The 23089-nt window shown below is 39.6% G+C and overlaps 1 protein-coding gene and 1 long non-coding RNA gene across 4 annotated transcripts in view; one reads left to right on the top strand and one right to left on the bottom strand.

Annotated features, from left to right (window-relative positions):
• Positions 1-23089, bottom strand: part of MTUS2 (microtubule associated scaffold protein 2) — a 729368-nt gene that overhangs the window by 121328 nt on the left and 584951 nt on the right. Inside the window, exon 1 of one of the 3 annotated variants that reach the window (XM_072611826.1) lies at positions 3786-4422. The exons of the other annotated variants lie outside the window; for them this stretch is intronic. Within the exon in view, the coding sequence (XP_072467927.1) occupies positions 3786-3839 (54 nt within the window). The 5' untranslated portion in view covers positions 3840-4422. Of the gene's footprint in view, positions 1-3785; positions 4423-23089 lie in introns of those variants that run through there. 3 annotated transcript variants of the gene reach the window in all.
• LOC140505643 (uncharacterized) overlaps positions 1-23089 on the top strand; it is a 124794-nt gene that overhangs the window by 74833 nt on the left and 26872 nt on the right. The gene's annotated exons all lie outside the window — the stretch shown is intronic.

Below are 23089 nucleotides of genomic sequence, written 5' to 3'. Positions count from 1 at the left end.
GTTCAAAGCTAAAGAAAATCAACCATAAATGCTATCAACCTTATAAGTACCCACTTATATGGTACCACTAGATTTATGAAGATCCAGTTATTCCAAAGAATGCTGCTTTTGTCTGTTTGACTGTGGTACAGAATGCCTCATCTACCAAGGTCTTAGAGGAAGATAATCTTGGACAAAGTACTTGATGAGCCAGCACAATTCTACTTACCTTGGGGCTGTCTTTTATTTTGCAGATTTAAAGCCACTTTTTTACATTTTTTTCTCAATAATGAACAAAATTTTCTTATTCATAGATACTCTTAGGTGAGGAGCCTATTCATGAAAACAGAGCCAAGCTAGTTAAATATCTGGATTCTGTCAGTTTACAGAATACCCAATCCCTCAGGTGCTCAGTTTAATGGTGGGGTTCTAGCATCTGAAGGGCCTTAGATTGGAAGCCAGAGAGCCTGGGTTCTAATCCCAGCTCAGTTACTAATTCATTGTGTGACCTTAAACAAATAATATAACTACTTTGGGCTACAGTTACCTCTTTTGTAAAATGGTGGGATCAGATTATCATCACAAGGGCTGACATTCAGATAGCTTTTTAAAGCTGGCACAGCTCTTTCCGCATACTATGTCATTTGATCCTCACAACAACTATTGAGGTAGGAGCTATTATTATCCTCATTATTCTTCAGACAGCTGAGGAAACTCAGAGTCAGAAGAAATCAATGACTAGACCTTGGCCACACAGCTAAGTATTGGAGGCAGGATCAGAACTGAGTTCCTCTTGCCTCGAAATCCAGTTTTATCCACTATACCCTCACCACAGAGAAGAACCTTAGAGGTTCTACTTAGTTATATTTATATAGTTAAGCAATTATATTTATATTTAGGTTCTATTTTCTTATTTTACAAATAAGAATACTGAGTCCCAAAGAGCTCAAACAGCCTGCTTAAGGTCTCACAGGGAAGAAATGACAGATCTAGGATCTGGGAGCAGAACCTGAAGTTCTTTGATTTTGTTGAGAATAGTTTTCTCCAGGTTTTAAAACCTTGTTGTCTCCCAGAAATTTGGACCATGATTTTTTTTTTAATTCACAGACTCCATGTATGATTTCTTTGGCATAGGGAACTCCTATTGAGAAAATTCCACCTATCAATGGAGATTCAATATAGTTTTTCAAATTTAAGTGTTAAAGAGCGGTATGGGAATACTGAAAAGCTGTCCTGCTCATATTCACATATATGCAACCTGTGTGTATATCAGAGGCAGGACCTGAACCCAGGTCTTCCTGACTCAGGGGTTGGCTCTTTATTATTTCTGGTAGCCTCTCATCTGTGAGCCTACCTCTCCAAAATCTTTTAAGGGAGGCTGTTCAGTTGTTTCAGTCATGTCTGACTCTCTGTGACCCCATCTGGGGTTTTCTTGGCAAAGATACTGAAGCGGTTTGCTGCTTCATTCTCCAGCTCATTTTATGGATGAGGAAACTAAGGCAAATAGGGTTAAGTGACTTGCTCAGGGTCCCACAGCTAGGAAGTGTCTGAGGCCAGATTTGAACTCAGGTTTTCCTGACTCCAGGCCTGGTACCCACTGCTGCCCCTTTTTATAGGAGGACCACCACATTGTAATTGGGCAAGGACAAGTCAACAACAAAGTCTACAATAGCATTATCAGTTGATAAACTCAACATTATTTTCACTGCTACAAAAAGTTTCATGTTAAATTGGAAGTTTAGGAGTTATACCACTATATGAATAATAGTAAATATAGGATTTGAGTTTTTTTCATCTACAAAATATTTCTCATCTAACCTCTCCAAACCCAAATTGATTATATGCTTTGTATTTCTTTGAGCTTAATTTGGTATAAGAACAAAGTAAAGAAAGAGTCCCAGTAAAATATGTTGATTTTTTTCCCTAGGAAATAAAATGGACTGTATTGTTACAGGGTATTATAATAGAGACCACGAACTTTATAATGTGCACATATATGTATCAATTCTTTCACATTTTAAAAACTATAGCTACTGTTACAAAGTACCCTTCAACTCCTATTACACTGAACATCTTTCTTTAAAATGGTGCTTAGTCACTGCTGTAGTGGATTCAGGGACAACTGAGTGCCAATGCTTTATATTTCTATTAAAGCCAAAAGCACATAAATTCATGTCTACTGTGTATATAAATATTTCATCTCAATGTGGATCATAGCAATAGCCAAACTCATTGAAACTGATATTAAAAATGGGGCACAGTTCCTCTTTTCCCTCTAAAGAAAGGCCTAAATGACTGTAAATCTGCCAGTTTAATCATCCTAGGTGGTATGGAGCCATCCTTCAGGTCAAGGTTCACAAGCAGAGCTGATCACTAAGATATTCCCCAGAGATCACATTTTAATGAGTTTTATATTAAGCCATACCTTTCCCTTCATCTGGTAACACACTGTATACCTCAAGCTATCTCACTAACTAATGCACCCCTGGATCCAAAGGAGACAGCTCCAACTTTTTATCAGCCTATCACATACATCTCAGAGAAACCCAGCAACCTAATAAAATATATTACACAGACAAGTGGTCCTGCCAACATACTTTCTATTAAGGAAATTAAAAGCACATGTTCCTTCTCAACCTGTGCAAGCAAATGTGTTTGGGCAAATGTCCAAAGGAAAAAGAAAGAAAAGCTTTGTATTGGATCGTCATACAATCCTTTCTCATCCGTTCCCTATTGTCAATACCTAGGTAGGATTTTTAAGGTAAGCTTTTTAAACACATTGTTACAGTAGCTCTCTCTTCCACATTCTCAGACACACTTCAGGCTCCCTCTCCTCTCCTCTCCTCTCCTCTCCTCTCCTCTCCTCTCCTCTCCTCTCCTCTCCTCTCCTCTCCTCTCCTCTCCTCTCCTCTCCTCTCCTCTCCTCTCCTCTCCTCTCCTCTCCTCTCCTCTCCTCTCCTCTCCTCTCCTCTCCTCTCCTCTCCTCTCCTCTCCTCTCCTCTCCTCTCCTCTCCTCTCCTCTCCTCTCCTCTCCTCTCCTCTCCTCTCCTCTCCTCTCCTCTCCTCTCCTCTCCTCTCCTCTCCTCTCCTCTCCTCTCCTCTCCTCTCCTCTCCTCTCCTCTCCTCTCCTCTCCTCTCCTCTCCTCTCCTCTCCTCTCTCCTCTCTCTCTCTCTCTCTCTCTCTCTCTCTCTCTCTCTCTCTCTTTCTGTCTCAATCTCTCCGTTTCTACTGTCTTCATCTTAGACTTTCCACCACTATACAAGGGGAACCGTGGGAAACTTAAGAACAGAAATTTAAAGGCTGGACCAAACTGAGGCTAAACTTGAAATGATCTAGAAATAACGCTCATCTTCCCCAAGTGTAAGAGTGACCTCAGAAACTCTGAGCTGCAATGACGTAGGGTACGTAAGATACCGGAAAATCCAAGTTAAATCATTCCAAGGATTCGGAGCCGGGTGTGGCCACGGAAAGGTTTGAGTGGGTGTGGAGTCCTTTCTGGACAATGCCCACCTCAAACTGCAAGAACCTAGAATTATGCAAGGCACTGCAGTGTGTGTGTGAGTGTGTGTGTGTATGTGTGTGCGCGTGTAATCTAAGGTTTCCCTGAACACTCCTCACAATTGAGCAGTACATAAATAAAGCAGAGCCTCCCCGGGCTTGGGCTGGCCCACCAACAAAGCAAAGCCGCGCACGCCGGCCAGGGAGGAGCATCATACTGTTGGTTCCTCGGGGGTTCCCTCTCTGCCCGTTCAAAGCAAAATGCCAAAAAGAGGGTGGGGGGTGGGGGAGGAGAAAGGCAAAGTACCGTCTTGTCCAGGCACTGAAGGCAGTAGTAAAGCTTGCAGCAGCACTGGCCCATCGTGGCAGGCAGGCTCACACAGCGCACCGGCTCCGATTAGCGTGCCATCATCAGCCCGGGAGCCCCGAGCCCAGGAGCCACGAGGCTGTCACCAGTGAGTGGCGCCTGCCGCTGTCTGCTGTCCGCTGCCACCGCCGCCGCTACTGCTGCTCGGGCTTCCATGGGCTCCCTTATCTCTCCGTGTAACTTCAGGAATTCAGGAGCGGGAGGAAGAGGAAGAGGAGGAGGGAGCCGCCAGCCAGAGCCGGTTGCATACTAGGCTCCGACTGGGGGCGGCAGGGAGGGTCACTTAGCCACTGAGAGCCTTCCAGCGGGGCGGATCAATAGGCGCACAATAACTGGGTATTTACCAATTTCATCACCCCCCAAGCCACCCGCAGCATCTCGCTGCCGCCGCCGCCGCCGCCTCTGCTGTAACTGATGGGCACCACCTTGCAATCCTCATCCCTTCTACCTCTATGATGTATACACAACTGTTCACAAGAGACAAGCTAGCGAGAGGATAAGCGCACAAAAGAGCATTTTGAAGGGCCTCGCTGAAAGACTTAAGGCTAGGCTGGGTTCCGATGCGCCGTCCCCACCCAGGGCTTCTGTTGCTCTCAGAAGTAAATATATTTATAAGTGTGATTTATATGATAAGACAACAGGCCTTCCCTGCCTCATCACTCTGCCTGTCAGGGTCTCTGCTGCCTACTGGGATCTCTAATTGCTCATTTTCAAATCCGTGTACCATGAACACGTTTTCCCTGTTTGATGAGACCTTTCTCCTATCTGAAATATAATTATGTGTCTGATTGCCTGGGCAAGAGTTACCCTAGTCATTAAAGTGTCCAGTTGATTAAAACTGGTATTTGGAGATTTCCTTTCTTTCAGGCATTTCACAGCATAAAAGCCTTGAGCAATATGATATTTAGAAGCAATTGGTCGATTTTCATACAGCAGAAAGTCAAAAGAGGAGGAGGGAATTACCCTTCAAAGGGGACTTGGCCTTTTAAAACAGGATTCATAAATCGGGAAATGAAATGAAAGCGATATCTATTTACAAGACAATCATTTAAGGAAATACTTGTACCTCAGAGGAGAAAACCTGAAAAGGTTAGGCTCATTAATAACCCATAGACATGAGCAAACACACCAAATTTTTATGCTGAACACTGACTTTGCTCAACCCTATTCTTAGGCAGTGCCTACAGGAATCAGGTGACATGAATTAATTCTGCCTGGAATTCTCCAAAATACAGATGCTCATTAGATAGTTTAGGCTAGTTAGATCCCAGGACTGAGGGAAAATACCAGGATCTTATCAAAGCAAATGAGAGGTAACTTGATCTTTTGCTGGGGAGCTTCAAAGAAGAAGCCTAAATCTTCCTTTATCATTCAGGTTGGTATGCGTTTATTCCTGGTGTTTTTTTTCATGAATTTCTAGACAGTATCTGTCATGTAATGGAAGCACAAGTTTAGAAAGTTCATTAGTAAGAACTGATCATACAATTCAGGACTAGAAGAGGTCATGCAGCCCAAGCCCCTCTTTTTACAGATAAGGAAGGAGAGAGATTGGTGACTTCCCTGGGGCTGCACAGGTAATAAGCAACAGGTCTGGGTTTCTAAATTAGGTCATCAGATTACAGATATACATACTTCTGATGATATTTCTCAGTACAACAAAGTAGAGAGCATCATGAATGTCCAGGGGTTTACAGGGCTTCTAATCCTGCTTCATAGATCGAGGGCAGGCTCAGATCCTTTAACCCAGGGATATCTCTACTAGGACTATGTTACAAGGAGGTTATTGATGAAAAGAAACAGCACCATATGTACACAAATATTCACATCAGTGGGAAAACTTGGTGGGAGAACTGGAAAAAAGTACATGTCCAGTGATTGGGGAATGGCTGAACAGTCATATAAAAAGTAACAGAATATTACTGAACCAATGGTAAGTATGAAGAATTCAGACAAATGTAGGACCTGAGAAGACTTGGTGACTTTATTAATGTTGACGGGTCCTACTGAGGAAATGCCCTCTCTCCAAAAAGATCAACAATTCCTCTTACAATTATGGTCTTACAAAGTTCCTTGGAGTCCTCAAGAGGTTAAGTGACTTACATATGATCATAGAGCTCATATGTATAAAAGGCAGGATTTGAACTTGGGCTTTTCTGATTTGAAAGACAACCTTCTGTCCACAGCATCATGATACTTCTTATAGGAAGAGAGCAGAGCCAAAAGAACCATCTACACAATCACTTCAATGAAGCAAATAAAGACACCCTAAAGTGATGACAAAGACAAGTGATGATATCAATCAAAATGCAAGCACCCTTTCTGTAACAGTAAAATGTACTATCAATTGTAATGTCATGGTTAGGCAGTTTTGCTCAGATGCTTTTAGGGAGTGTAGTTTATAAGGCGTTTGTTTCTATGTAATAAGAAATCTCAATAAATTAAAATAAACTGATGGAATAGCCCTGAAGATATTTAAGCCTCTTGCTGTCTCAGAAAAAAAAGACTCAGTATAGGTAAATAACCTGATGGAAGTAGCTTATTATGGCTAATTACTGAAGTCTGGCTGCTGTCCACAGAGAAAAAAGAAAAAGGAACATGTGTTTGGGTCTTACTGTTTCCCTTATAATCTCAAATTAATTTTAGGGACATTTTTGTCAAGATTAGAGCTCTTAGTACATGAAAGCTTCTCTGGTATGATAATCTTAATCTTATAAAACTTGCAAGCATGCTGGTGGAAATGCAAACATTTTCACACACATGCAAGTTTTCACAAAGATTGGCATGAGGTACAGGAACATGATGCCCATATATTTTAAGGATATTTGCATGAACTGATTTAACCATTCTGGAGAGCATTTTGGAACTGTCCAAAGGGCAATCAAGCTGTGAATACCCTTAGATCCAGAAAGACTGCTACTAGGTCTGTATCCCAAAGAGATCATAAAAATTAGAAAAGGACCCACATGTACAAAAATATTTATAGCATCTCTTTTTGTGGTGGTAAAGAATTGGAAATTGAGGGGATATCCATCAATTGGGGAACGACTGAACAAGTTGTGATATATGAATGTAATGGAATAACATTGTTCCATAAGAAATGACTAGCAGAAAGACTTCAGAAAAACCTGGAAAGACTTGCATGAACTGATGCTAAGTGAAGTAAGCAGAACCAGGAGAACACTGTACACAGTAACAACAACATTGTACAATGATCAGTTTTGATAGACTTAGCCCTTCTCAGGAATGCAACGATCTAAGACAATTCCAAAAGACTAAAGATGAAAAATGCTATCCACATCCAGAGAAAGAGCTATGGAGTTTGAATGTAGATCAAAGCATATTATTTTCTCTCTATTTTTCCCTTTCTTGTGCTTTTTCTCTTTACAACATGACTAATGTGGAAATACTTTTAATATGATTGTACATGTATAGCCTATATCAGATTGCATGCCATCTTAGAGATGGGGTAGTGGATGAACACAGAAAAAAGAACTCAAAATGTTATAAAAGCAAATGTTGAAAACTAAAAATATATAAATAAATTTTAAAAATAAAAACAAAACAAAAAGAATATTTGTACTTTTATAGTGGAGAGGAAGATCTCCCCCATCTTCCATGGACCATTTGATCCTTACTTTCATCAGAACTGGCTCAAAGAGGGAATAATATCCACACTCACTTGAGAATGGAAATCTATCTAACCTTATAGGAAAGTAGCAGGGGAAGGGGATAAGACAAAGGGAATGCTGATAAAAGGGAGAGTAGATTGGGGAAGGTAAAAGTCAGAAGCAAACAGTTTTGAGGATAGACAGGATGAAAGGAGAAAGAAAGAGTAGGATAAATATCGGGGAAAATAGGATGGAGGGAAATACAGTTAACCATAACTATGAAAAAAAATTTTTACAGCAAGCATCTATGATAAAAGTCTCATTTCTCAAATATACAGAAAAAGGAGTCAAATTTATAAAAATAAGAGCCATTCTTGAATTGATAAATGGTCATAGGATATGAACAGGCAATTTTCAGACAAAGTAATCAAATCTATCTATTGTCATAAGAAAAAATACTTTAAATCACTATTGATTAGAGAAGTACAAATAAAAACAATTCTGAGATACCACTTCACACCTGTCAGATTGGCTGATGTGACAGAAACGGAAAATGACAAATGACAAATCCAAAGGGATGTGGGAAATGAATACACTGATGCATTGTTGGTGGAGTTGTGAACTGATATATCCCTTTTGTAGAGCAATTTGGAATTATGCTCAAAGGGCTATAAAGGCATGCAAACTCTTTGCCTGAGCAATGTCCCTACTAGGTCTGTATGTCAAAGAGATAAAAAACAAAAATGAAAAGAACCTATTTGTACACAATTATTTATAGCAGTTCTTTTAGTGGCAAAGAATTGGAAATTGAAGGGATGCCCATCAACTGGGGAATGGCTGACCAACTTGTGGTAAATGATTGTGATGGAATACTAGTGGGCTATAAGAAATGACCAGCATCAAAGACTTACAGAAGAATCAGAACAATGCACACAGTAACAGCCATGTTGTTTGATGATTAACTGAAAGACTTAGCTGTTCTCAATAATATAGTGATCCAAGGCAATTCCTAAGGACTTATAATGAAAAATGCTATGCATCTCTAAAGAAAGAACCAATGGAGTCTGGATGAAGTTTGAAGCATACTTTTTTTACTTTGTTTTTTTGTCTGTGTTTTCTTTCACAGCATAAATATGTTTGGCATGATGTACATGTGTAACCTATGTCAAACTCCTTGTCTTCTCAACGAAGGGGGTAGGGAGGGAGAGAATTTGGAACTCAAAGTTTTAAGGAGCAAATGTTAAAACTGTTTTACATATAATTGGGAAAAATATTAAATTAAAAATATTTGTAAAAATCACCTACAAACAAGGATATGCTGAAAACTGAATGCTAAGAGCAGAGCTATAACCAAGGTGGGTGAACAGTTGTCCCCTTAGGATATACTTCAGAGCAATATTGTGCAAATTGTGCTTAGCAGCTGGTTAACAAGGATGAATGAGCAAGAAAGGAAGCTACCAGATGGGCAGATGGCTTACTTTCTGTCCTTAAGAAGTTGTACTCCAGGAATGCCCTTCCTTAATCAAGTCTGTCCTCCTTCCTCTGCCTCCATCCTCCCCTACTCTCCCAGTCTCAAGCATTAGGCTATTTGTCTCCTTCCCCTATCATGCACAGGTTGGCACTCCAATATCTCTCTGCCACTACTACGGGTCTACTGAATTTGTCTTTAAAAGTTGATTTTAAAGGTATATTTTGTGCTGCCTGCCCTAGATGCAAAAATGCCTAGTCATAACACTGGCTAAGTGAATGAAAATAATTACGTTATGAGTCAGAAATGTCTAATTTAAAACAAACCAACCTTCTTGAAATCAATATTTCTTGTCTTTGGCACAGCACCTGAATCACATTACCATTGAACAGCCTTCCCATGCGTGGACCCTATTGTCTCATGTACTGTGTTCCCCAACTATAAAATGAGATGATTGCATGTTTGCATTAGACAATTTCCAAGGTCTCTTTCTTCTCTGTTATTTTCTTAGTTTATATTTTGATGGTATTCTTTCAATTTTTTTAAACAAATGGTAAAAGTAGCCATATGGCTATTTTGGTTCAGCTTTCTACTCCTTTTTTCCATGTATCTAAAATAAGTATTTTCTTATTAGCTATAGACCCTGTCAAAGTCCTTCCCTAAGGAAACTGGCTTTATAAAAAATAAAATATAGTCTTTCAAGAGATCTTATCTAGTAAGATAGAATTGCAAAAGGAGAGGACAAACCCCATGTCTTCAAGATCAAAATGATGGATGGCCTGAGTGAGTTCCAAAGTGCAATACAGTGGATACAAAGGATAGAGCTTTTGGAAGCATCTTTGATGGGATTTTAAATACTCAGGACTTAGAAAATTAAGATAGAAAGGAAATGAATGACATGAAGCATTTTTAGCTCAAAGATTCTTTTCAAAGGGAATGTATAAAATTGAATTATTTCTATAAAATCACCATGCAGGGACAGCCTAAATTCCAAATAATATTTTTATTCTAATTTGACTGCTCTTCAACAGTGACTGTTTGTCAATGATTCAGCTCATTGAAGATGCAGCATTTTTAGTAAGTTTCTGGATTATACCAAGAGGAAAGAAATGATTATTCTCTTTAATGTAGAAACTAAATTGAAAATATCCTTAAAGAGCTAAAGACCTTGCATAAAGTAGCCTAGAAAAATTTACCAGGAACAAGTGTTCGTCTGCATCAGTTCAACAAATCTTTGGAGTAAGTGCTTTCTCCATGCAAAGGACTAACTAGACTCTGGGGAATACATAAGCAAAGACAATCCCTGTCTACAAGGAGATGATATTTTAGTGGGTGGGAGAGGGTGATTTAATAGTATACAGATATAAATATAATTCCCAGGTAATTTGTGGAAAGAAAGAACCCTAACAGCTGAGAGGTATCAGGGAAAAGCTCACAGAATGCAGAGCACCTGAGCAGCGCCCTGCAAGAGAACAAAGATTCTGAAAGACAGAGATAAAGAAAGAATGCATTCAATGCACAGGACACAGTCCTTGCAATTCATGGAGGAAGGAGATGGAATGTTGAATTCATGGGATAGCCAGGAATCTAATTTGGCTGGAACATGGAGCTTGTAAAGGGGAGAGTATAAAAAAGTAAGGTAGGAACCAGATCATAGGAGGCCTTAAATACTAGGCTAAGGAATTTGTATTTTGTCCAAGAAGCAATGGGGAACCACTCTAAGTATCTGAGTATGGGACATGGTCAGACATACGAGTGCAAGAAAATTATTTTGCATGGAGACTATATTGGAGAGGGGAGGAACTGTCAGCAAGGGAACCCATCAGGATATTATTACAGAGTAGTCTGAGTGAGAAATGAGGGCCTGAGTTTGGGTGGTGATCATGGGAGTGCAGAGAAGGAAATGGATACAACAGAGAGAGGTTATGGAGGCAATCAATAAGACTTGGTAGTTTATTGGATATGGTATTGAGATAGAAGGAAGATTCAAGGATGGCTCTGAGGTTACGAACCTGGGTGCCAAGGAAGGTGGTGTCACCTTCAACATAGCATCAGCTGCTCTGCCTAGTTTCAACTCTATGGAACAAGATTCCCCTTTCCTTTTTCTGCCTCTTTTTGTGTATTGTCTCCCCCTATTAGACTGTAGTGCAGAGATTGTCTTTTTATTAATTGTATCCTCAGAGTGCACAGTGCACATAGTAGGTATTTGAAAAAGTTGATTGTATTGGAAAAGTGGTGGGTTAAGGAAGGAGTTGATAATTAGCTTTGCTTGTGTCATGGTGAACTTAACATGTCTAGTAGCATTTAAGAATCAATATGCTGCAGGTACTTTACAAAGCAGGACTAGAGTTTAGATGAAAGATCAGAGCTAGATACATAGATCTGTAAGTCATCTGTACAGTGATGACACTTGGACTACTTGTGGGAGAGAGTAGGTGAGATCACCATGGGGGAAAGAGTGTAGAGAAGAGAGAGAAGAACACAGGCCCACGTGTTAAAGGATCTGGAGAAAGATAATGATCCAGCCAGGGAGAAGAAGGAGGAGTAGTTAGTCAGGGAGGAGAACTGGGGCAGAGTACAATCATGGAAGCCAAGGAAGGAGTGAGTCAATTACTCTCTGTCTCCATCTTTCTCTCAATACATGTAATGCTATAAAATGGTATATGATATGAACAGTATATATAACATATAATGCATAACATATAATAGCATATAATATGCTATGTAATAGTAAATACTGTATATGTAATAGTATATATGACATACTAAATAGTGTATCGTATATTAGTATATAATATACTATATAATAGCAATCATGTGTTAGTACATATAATGTATAAGACTATATAATAGTGCATCATATATTAGTATGTTTAATGGATATGCTATATAATGATACCTCATAAATTAATGTATATAATATACCATATAACAACATAGAATTTACTATATAACAGTACATCATGTTAGCATGTATAATATGACATCATATATTAGTATGTTTAATATACTGTATAAGTATATAGAATATACTGTGTAATAGTAAATAACATGTCATGGAATAGCATATGACATACTATATATTAGTATGTATAGTATATGATTTGCTATAGTGTACATATTATATTACTATTTATATGTGTACGTATAATATATATATATTTATATACACACACACACACACACTACATTACTGTATTATATACATTACTATATATGTTCACACAACCTATGACACAGGGCTAACAAAAACTCACATGGCCCAGATCTGATCCCGAGGGATGAGCTAAGGACACTGTCTTCTCATTGGTTTGTTGCCCCCAGCCATGGTTTACTCCAGGAAGACTATAGCTCATGTCTACATTTTCATACTAACAAGAGGCCCTCAGTTCTTCTATAAAGTACTCAAGGTAACAAACACAAATTGGGTATAAGACGTCTTAATCTCACTCCACAGAAGATGCCGAAGACACAGAAGAAACACAGACACCCATGAAAGCACAGAGGTGGGACAGTGGATACAAGTCTGGACCTGAAGTCAGGAAGACCCGAGTTCAAGACTAGTTGTGTGACCCTGTAGGAATCACTGAACTGCTCTCTGCTTCAGTTTTCTCATCTGTACAGTGGAGATGATGGTAGCACCTACCTTCTGGAACTGGTAAGGGATCTGTAAACCTTAAAAGAAGTATATAAATACTAGTTATTGTTGTCATTACTAATGCTGACCTTGGGGCCATCGCATCAGAGATGGGAATCACACATTACTGATATTCTCAGAATCCAGTATCTAGCGCAGCATCTGCACATGTCAAACATGCACAAATATTTATTGAGTGGAGGTATAAGCTACTACAGTCCAGCGGGGTCTACGCCTAGAAGGCATGTTAGCATGACGACCTTGTTAAGACACAACCACACAGCCTTCATTAACTTTTGGAAAGGTCAAATATCAGATCCATGAAGAATAATACAATCTCTGGATGAGAACATATTTCCATCGCATTCCTCCATGCTTGCAATTTTCCCCTCACCTCCACCTCCTGGCTCCTCTGGTTTCCTTCAAGTTCCAGCTCAAATTCTTCCCACAAGAGGCCTTTCTTGATTCTCCTTAATACAAGTATCATCCCTATGTTGATAATTTCCAACATATTCTTCATTTGTTCATAGCCATTTCCATGTTGTCTTTCTCATTAAATTGTGAGCTAATTCAGAACAGACTGGTTTTTTGCTTTGCTTTGCTGTGTATGTGTGTGTGTGTGTGTGTGTGTGTGTGTGTGTATTCCCCTGCATTTAACACAGTATGTGGCTCATAGTAGATAATTAATGTTTGTTGACTGAAATTTTTAAGAAAGGAGGGGAAATTCAATTTAATTTAATTTAATTCAAATTTTTATTAAATGATTAGTATTTGGAGAGCACTCTGCTAAGGTTTGCAAGGCTCCAAGATGACTAAGACACATCTTGCATAAATCCACCAAAGATACAAAACATACAATAAATACACGAATGCCCCAGCTCCCAGCTCTGGAATTATATGACCAGCTGTTACATTTCTGCTGCTGAATGCCAGCTTCTCCGGATCACTCTCTATTGCCTGCTCCTAGATGGCCTGGATGTAGACAGCCTTCCTGTCCAGATCTCTTTCTCTTCCCTGTTAATATCTATAATCTGAGACAGTGCTACCTTGATGTGTCTACCACCTGCAAATACTAGCCCCAGGTCCCTCCTAGACCTTCTGCTTTATTCAGCATATTTCTCTCATTGGTGGGTCCCAGTCATTATCCCTGCTCATGTATTAGTCCTGATACTGACATCATCTTAAAGAACAGAGTGAAAAGCTGATGCCATTTTTCTGCTTTCCATTGATTGTAAGATCCTGACTCAGGTGCTCTTGGATCAGCTCCTAAACAACACTAAGCATATCAATTTGTCATGTGATTTCAATTGGGCCCACATTGCTATATGGCAATCCTTTTTTCCTTTCTTGATTGATGCTCTAGCTCAGGGTACACACCCATGCCCTGGGATCCCAAAGAGCCCATGACAGATTTCAGGGGGTCCTTGAACTTGGATGAGGGAAAAAAAAACATTTTTATTTCACTCAGTAAACATTTATTCACTGCCTGCTATGTGCTAGATATTGTGCTAAGCGCTGGGGATACAAAAAAAAAAAAAGCAAAGATCCCTGCCCTAGAGGAGCTTACAATCCAATGGGAGAGACAACATACAAACAAATGAATAAAAAACAAGTAGTATACAGGATAAATAGCAAATAATTAATAAAGGGAAAGCATTGGAATTAGGAGGGGCTGGGAAAGATTCCTATAGAATAGGGGACTTTAGTAGGGACTTAAAGAAAGCCAGGGAGGTCAGTCATTGGAGCTAAGGAAGGAGCATTCCAGATCTGGGGGACAGTCAGGGTAAATGCTTAGAGCCTGCTGATGAAGTGTCTTACTCAGGGAGCAACTAGGAGGCCCGTGTCATTTAAGAGTATTTTGAAATATTAAAGATATTTTGATCTGTCATTAAATGATCAAGATATCAGGGATTTAGGTGAGCTTGCTTTCTGACTCAGTGGCAAAGAACTAAGCTCACTGTCTAATGATTAGAGACCACTGCTTTCTCTAAGGTTTCAAATAGAAGGTACAATTTTTTATTTTCCTTGACTGCTTGTGGGATTTGGGGCTAGTATTGCTTTGGTGATAATAGATGGAGAATTGTCTCTTTAAAAAAATTCTGATGTTGGTAAGCTTTATAAAATTCTTGTGATGGGAGTTCTGTACAGTGAATTTGAAGCTAACATTTTTTTGAGTACTTTCCTGCAACATTCTTTTAATTAAAAAGCAAATGGTCAACGCATGCCTGTTTTAAATCCCTATTTAACAGGACTACAGTGCTGATTATTCAAATGAAGGTAATTTGAATGGAATCCCCTAAGAACATTAAGCTAGTCTCTGGTGACACTGAAACCAGGTGGAAATTTTTTTATTCAATATCTGGAAAGTAATTGAACATTTATTGGGTAGTGCCTCGAGGAAGAAATTTTAAATTGAGAAAAGCTTATATTTCCATGATCAATGTGGCCATGGTGACAGATGAAAAAAAAACCTGAAAGGAGTTATGCTTATTTAATCTGGAAATGAGAAATTTAAGGTGAAAATAATGGTCTTTAAGCACACGAAGGCAATTAGGGGGGGAGCACAACCTTATTATGGTTGTTGTTTGCCCTTACTGAAGAGGCCCAATGACCTCATGAAGGTGATGTCTTGACTTGTGCATGAATTGGATTTAGGTGAGGTAGAGCTGCTCCAAGTAGTCTTGCAGAATGCAGAAGGAAACAGACTGAACTGGGAACTCAGTGATATGTTAAAGAACATGAAGTTCAAACACTTGAACCAAATACTCAGAAAGAGTGTAGAATCTCCATCTTTGGAATGCTTTAAAAATAGAATAGACTGAGGGGCAGAGCCAAGATGGAGGAGTAGAAAGATGCACATACGCTAGCTCTTACCCCACAGCCCATAAAATACCTGTAAAGAAGAACTCTCAACAAATTCTAGAGCAGCAGAAGCCACAGAACAACAGAGTGGAGGAGATTTCTATCCCAGAGTGACCTGAAAGACCGATGGGAAAGGTCTGTCCCACCAGAAGCAGAGCAGAGACCAGCCCAGCCTTGGCCATGTGGCACTGAGAGGAGCAGATCCAAGCAGGCTTCAGGGACAGAATCTCCAGCAGCGGTGCAGATCACTCAACCCACAGGTGCCAAAGGTCAGTGAGAGAGTCTTTTCAGCTGGCTGAGAGGGGAGCAGGGTGTCCCCATAACTCGGGCCTCCTCAGGTGGCAGCAGTGGAGGCAGCAGCAGACAAGGGCTCCCAAAGCAGGCAGTAGCCCGCATCCATTGTTGAAGGTCTCATAGTAAACCCCTTGAGGGAACTGAGCCCTGTGTGGCAGAGCTGCCCCCTCCTGTACTGTGCAGCTGATCTTAATCTCACACTGAATACCAGCTCTGCCCCTGCCTAAAGCCCCTGAGGGTTTGGAGCAGCTCATCTGAATCTCATCCCCCAATGCTGGCTTGGTGGAACTGGAGGCGAGGTGGGTGTGGAGAGGAAACTCAGAAGTCAAGTAACTGGCTGGGAAAATGACCAAAAAAGGGGAAAAAAATAAGACCATGGAAGGTTACTTTCTTGGGGAATAGGTGTCTCCCTGCATCCTTTCAGATGAGGAAGAACAAGGCATATGCCAGAGCAAGTCAAGGCCTCTGCCTCCAGGGCCTCCAAAGGGAACTTAAATTGGGCTCAGGCAATAGAAGACCTTAAAAAACAAGTTAGCAGCTTACTAAAGGAGACCCAAAAAAATTCTGAGGAAAATAATAGCTTTAAAAAGAGGCTAACTCAATTGGAAAAAGAGGTCCAAAAAGCCAATGAGGAGAAGGAGGTTTTAAAAAGCATAATTACCCAAATGGAGGAGAAGGTTCAAAAGCTCACTGAACAAAATAATTCGTTGAAAGAGAGAATTGAGTTCAGGGAAATGAATGACTATGAGTTAAACCAAGTTGTTAGTAAACAAAAACAGAATAGACTGCCATTTGAATTGGAAAGTAGATGAAGCTGAAGACCAAGGCAGGGGATTGGCCCACATAGCTTCGGAATTACACATGCCTCATTTGTTTCAAAGCTGCCATGTTTATTTCTTCATTTTATTTGTTTACCAAGCAGTCCTTGATGCTGAGACATACAGGCTGCACAGGATCTCTGCTCATCAGAAGCATCTAATCTCCTTAGGAAGATGACATACACACATAAAACAATTAAATGTCAGCCCTGTGCAGAGCATAATAAGGTTCAGAGAAGAGATGAATGTGTTGGATGGTCAGGCAAGGGTTGAACTTGTCCTAAGCCTGCAAGAAGGGTATGCAGGAATTCAGCATATAATGGCCTGGCAGGCCCAAGAAGTCTTTTTTTATTTGTTTGAAAATCTGTGTCTTCCAAATTTTATAGAAAATTTGTTTTTGTAGTTTTGTCTTTTCTGCCACAAATACACAGAAAACCATCAGCTTTATTAGTATGGTCTTTAAATACAACACTTAAAGCATAAAACTACAATTTAAATTTTTGGACACTTTTTTCATCAGGTGGCTAGGTGGCACAGTGGATAAAATACTGGGCCTGGAGTCAGGAAGTACTCCTCTTACTGAGTTCAAATCTGGCCTCAGACACTTATTAGTAGTTGTGTGACCCTGGGCAAGTCACTTAACCCTATTTGTCTCAGTTTCCTCATCTGTAAAATGAGTTGGAGAAGGAAATAGCAAACCACTCCAATATTTCTGACAAGAAAACCTCAAATGGGGTTATGAAGAATCAGGCAGGACTGAAGCAGCTGAGTGACAACCACAAAGTATCCTCTGCTTAAATTTCATTTGCTCTAAACAGAGAGAAGGGAGGTATAAAAGAACAGATATGTTTACAGGGATAACTAACCTGGTGAGGAGATATCACTTCCCTCCCAAGGTCAGGCTGAGACACAATCTTAATTCACTCAGACAGTGTAAAACAACTCCAGAGAGTGTCACTAGTTGGTATTCATGGCAATTAAAAAATTAATCCAACAAGTTATCATTTATAAAGCACTCCTTTCTGGATTGTCTTTCATCTTGTCTTGTATTCAGTGTCTGGCATAGGGCCTTGGACTAAGTCACTTAATAACATTTGTTGAATATAACTGAATTACCTCATCATACAGGATAAACTTCCTTTTTTGACATCCTAGGAAATTAAGGCTAATGACCTATATTATGTTAATGAAAAAGGAGATGATATATTAGCAGACCCATAAGAATAAGAATTCCACTCCTATAGGATTTTTGTATTTACCAAGCTCTCTCACATATATCAAATCTCTTGAAACTCACAAAGACCCTGCCCCATAGGCAGCACAAGTATTATCATCCCCATTTTATAGCTAAGGAAGCTCAGGTACAAAAAGGCTGTGATTTGTCTGAGGTCACACCCTCCCATGATGGGGGAAATACTCAAAGTCTTTTGACTTCAAGACTGATTCCCTTTCCATCATAACATTTAGCCTCCCCTTAATCCTAATCCTTCTTGGCCTCCCAGCAACCTTTGACACTGATGACCACCATCTCCTCTCCTGGATTCTTTTTCTTCTATAATTTTTTTGAGATTTCTGGTTCTCCTCCTACCTGTCTGACTATTCCTTCTCATCTTCTTTGCTGGATCTTCATCCATGTCATGTCCACTAACCAATAGCTGTCCCCTAAAACTTGGGTTGGGGCCTCTTCTCTTCTCCATTCATACTATCTCATTTGGTGATCTCATTAGTTCCCATGGGTTCAATGATAATCTTCATGCAGATAATTTCTGGGTCTATATATCTATCCCTGATTGCTCTCCTGAGCTAGAGTTCTGCATCGCCATCTACCATTTAAACATCCAAACCTTAATAGAAATCATCACCTTTCTCATCAAACCCTCCTCTCTTGCTACTCCTTCTGATAAACGTCTAGGGTACCACTATCTTTTTATTCAACCAGATCAGACTGACACATTGATGTCAGCCTAGAATCCTCATTCGCATGTACACCATATACTGAATCTGTTGACAAAACTTGTTAATTCTGCCTTTATGACATCTCTTACATATGGCCCCTTCTCTCTCCTCACACAATCCCCATATTAGTACAGGCCCTTATCGTGGACTATTGAAATATCCTTCTGACTTTCCTTTCTGCCTCCAGTCCCTCTCTCCCCGAATCTATCCTCCACTCAACTGCCAAATTGTCTGACCATGTTACTCTCTCAGGGTCTTCCTATTACCTCCAGGATAGGATATAAAGTCCTCTGTTTGGAAATGAAAGTTCTTCATAATCTTTCCTACTTTTTCAATCTTCTCACATTCTCTTTCATGCTCTCTACAATCCAGCTATTATCTTGGCCTATCTGTTGTTCTTCACATGTAACACTCTACCTTGATTCTACTTCCCTAGCACTGCTTGTCACCAATGCCTGGAATATTCTTCCTCCTTGCCTTCAAGACTCAGATCATCATCTTCTGCAGGTTTTTTTCTTTAAAAATTTTATTTTTGTGAAAATCTGACTTCTCTCCTTTCTACCCTTTTACCCCAATTGAGAAATCAAGAAAAACAAAACCCTTGGTACAAATTTGTATAGTCAAGTAAAAAAATTTCTGCATTGACTTTGTCTAATAAAAGTACCCTGAGTCCATCACCCCTCTCCCTTTGTCAGGAGGTTGGTAACTCATTTCATCTTGAGTCATCTGGAATCCTGGTTGGGCATTATATTGATATCAAAGTTATTTATATCTTTACAACAGTCATTATTTTGTGAATTGATCTTCTGGTTCTACTCATGTCGCTCTGCAGTGGTTTAAACAAATCTTAAGCCTTCCCTTTCATCATTTCTTACAGCAAAATCGCATTCCATCACTGTCATATAACATAACTTAATCAGCTTTTCCCCAGTTGATGACAGCCTCCAAATCTTTGCCACCACAAAAAGAGCTGTTATAAATATTTCTGTACCTATGTATTCTTTTTTTCCTATCTTTGATCTTTTTGCACTATAGATTTAGGAGGAATATTGCTGCATCAAAGGGTATGCATAGTTGAATGACACTATGGGTCTGGTTCCAAATTTTTTTCCAGAATGATAAAGACCAGTTCGCAGCTGTACCAAGAATACATTAACATACTTGTTTTCCCACAGCCCCTCCAGCATTTGTCATCTTCTTTTTTGTCAACTCTGTCAATCTGATGGGTACAAGGTGGAATTTCAGAGCTGTTTTAATTTGCATTTTTTAATTACCTGTGATTTAGAGCATATTTTTTCCGATACAGCTCTTGATAACTTGGATTTCTTACTCTGAAAACTGTCCTTATGTAGGTATTTTGCAGGCTTCTGTAAATCTCTTTGAGATTAACTTCAATTGCTATTGTTTATTTTCTTATGTAACTAGTTTTGTTTTTTTGGGGTGGGGGGAGGCAGCTAGGTAGCACAGTGGATAGAGGGTCAGGCTGAGAGTCAAGAAGACCTGAGTTCAATGTGGCCTCAGATACTTATTAGCCAAGTGACCTTGGGAGAGTCATTTAACCTTGTTTGCCTCAGTTGCCATCAGTAAAATGAACTAGAGAAGGAAATAGCAAACCACTTCAGTATCTTTGTCAAGAAAAACCCAAATGGAGTCATCAAGACTTGGATATAACTGAAACAACCAAACAATAACATCATATCACATTAGAAATGAAAAATTATGATAATGATGAAAATACTTTTGATCTCCTGGCCTCTACTTCAAGAACTTCTGGTTTAGAGCCCTGGAAACTTATGCAACTTGGCCAGGATGACGAATGGTGTTTGTTTTGGAAGCAGGATTTGAATCCAGGTTCCTGGCTTTGAGAGGCTAGATTTCTGTCCACTCTCCCCTACAGACTGCATTTCATGGAAACCTTAAAGCACTATTATTACCATCAGACAGTTCTAAGGCAATGGTTCTTAAAAATTTTTGCATCATGGACCCCTCGGGTAGTCTGAGGAAGATCCCTCCTCAGAACCAAGTATTTAAAGATATAAAATAAAATTGGTTTATAAAGGAAAATGATTCTATTGAAATAAAGTTAGCAAAGGGTTTTTTAAAAGTCAAGTTTGTGGATTCCAGGTTATGATCCCCTGCCTATGGAAAGTTCATTATGAACCATAATGCTCATGTACATGAGAAACTTCTCTGGGGTGAATAGTAGAGAAAATCCTCTCTATGGTCACGTCTTCCTCACTCCCCAACACTTCTGAGAGAAGCAGCTCTGGGAAGGGTAGTGGCATGCTTTTTTTTAAGAGCTGACATTGAACTGATGACAGAGACAGAGAGAGAGAGAGACAGAGAGACAGAGAGAGAGAGAGAGAGGAAGAGAGAGAGAGAGAGAGAGAGAGAGAAGGAGGGAGGGAGGGAGAGGGAGAGAGAGAGAGAGAGAGAGAGAGAGAGAGAGAGAGAGAGAGAGAGAGAGAGAGAGAGAGAGAGAAGAGAGAGAGAGAGAGAGACAGAGAGAGAGAGAAGGAGGGAGGGAGAATGTCAAATGCAACGTGAGATTCTACTTATGAGTCCTGTCTTATCCACATGCTCTGGCCCACTCTTCTGTACTCCAACAGCAGTTAAGGATGGCAAGGATTTGGATCCTGCCTTTGTTAGAGGGGCAGCTAGGTAATGCAGTAAGTAGTGTGCCACATCTGGAGTCAGAAAGATCTGAATTCAAATCCAGTCTCAGACACTTTATAACTGTGTGACTTTGGGCAAGTCACTTAATTGCTATTTGCCTCAGGTTCCTCATCTGTAAAATGGGGATAATAATAGAACTTATCTCCCAGGGGTTGTTGTGAGGATCAAATGAAATAAAAATGGAAGAGCATTTAAAACAGTGCATGGCACATAGTAAATGCTATGTAAATATTGTTCAGTTGTTTCTGAAACAACAAACCCGTATGGGGTTTTCTTGAAAACAATGATGGAGTGGTTTGACTTTTCTTTTACTAATTCATTTTACAGATGAGAAAACTGAGGCAAACAGGGTTAAGTGACTTGCCCAAGGTCACACAGGTAGTAAGTGTCTAAGGCTATATTTGAACTCAGAAAGATGAGTTTTCTTTACTAGGCCCACTGTACCACCTAGGTGTCCTTATATAAATGTTAGCTATTATTATTCTTATTACCTGTAGGAATTTGGGTAAGTCCCTATACCTCTTTCTGCTTCCTGTAAAATGAGAGGGGTTTGACTAGATGCCCTTTGAGTTTCTTTCCAGTTTCTAGATCTATCATCCTATGAACTAAACAAGGGAAGGACAGGATTAGTCTCTAAAGTTCCTTTCAATTCAAAATCCTATGATCTTGCATGTTCATAGGAAATGTTACAAAATCCTGATGTTACTTTAGGATTAAATATAAGGAGCAGGTGATGGTTCTAGAGTTTGTCAGATGTTTTAAAACTATTTTAAATTTGACTTAATAAGTTTCATTTCCAATGGACTTTAAACTGGTTTTTTTTTCTATTTAATTTTAGTCCAGTTCTTTAATCACACTGGTCTAGGAATAATTTCTCCACTGATGTAAATTGGCCATTCAGAGAATCGCCTAAGGCACTGAGAAGCTGGGACTAGCCCAAGGTTATATAGTGATTATATCTCAAAGGTCGGATGTGATCCCAACACCAAGGTAAGCTCTATTCTTGGGGCAACTGGAGGGTAAAGAATAAGGTGAGACTCACTGTGGACCACAGAGACAACCAAGTACCATCCCTGAGCCTGGCCCCCTCTATCCTGCGTCAGGGGTGACCTCTGTACTTTTCTCTCTCTAGTCCTCAAGGAAGGAGGCTAAGGAGCCCTAGTATTTGACTGAGCTTAATGAAGGCAAAGGCTCTATCTTTGCGAAAATAACATTTTACTGATGACTTTTGCTTTTCCATCAATTTCCCAATATTACTCTCTTCCCCACTGAGTTGTTCTTTATAACAAAGACAGTTAAGTAAAACCAATTGACACAGGTACAACTTCTGATACTGTAAGAAATATTCTACACTCATGAGAGTTAACCAATTCCCTAAGAAGGGTGTAGAATCTCCATCTTTGGAGAGTTTTAAAAATAGAATAGAACGCTATTTACTTTTTAAAATAAATGAAGATGAAGAACAAGGCAGGGGACTGGCCCATATGGTCTCTACGGCTTTCTGAATTTTGGATTGTGTAAGCTGAATTTCCTCTAAGAACATCATATTTATTTTTTCACTGTATTTGTTTACCAGTCAGTTATTATGAGTAACTTGTAGTCCTTGATGCTGAGAGATATACTACAGGCTACACAGTATCTTTGTTCATCAGAAGCACTTAATCTCATTAGGAAAATGTCATACTCATATAAAACAATGAGGTTATCAGCACTGGGTGACATGTAATTAGGTCTAGAGAGGAGGGAGATGAATGTGTTGAACGGTCAGGAGACAGTAAGACTTGATTTAGGCCCTGAAGAAAGATATGCAAGATTTAAACATATAATTAGGAGAAAGTGGTAATTTTGTATTAAATTGCCTGGAAGGTCTATTTCTTCAAAAATTAGTTAGAAAAATTGTATTTTTTTATTTTGTCTTTTCTGCC

Source organism: Notamacropus eugenii, chromosome 5, assembly GCF_028372415.1.
Source record: "Notamacropus eugenii isolate mMacEug1 chromosome 5, mMacEug1.pri_v2, whole genome shotgun sequence".
Taxonomy (NCBI): domain Eukaryota; kingdom Metazoa; phylum Chordata; class Mammalia; order Diprotodontia; family Macropodidae; genus Notamacropus; species Notamacropus eugenii.
Note: the sequence above shows the minus strand (reverse complement) of the source record. Positions and strands in the feature narration are given on the sequence as shown.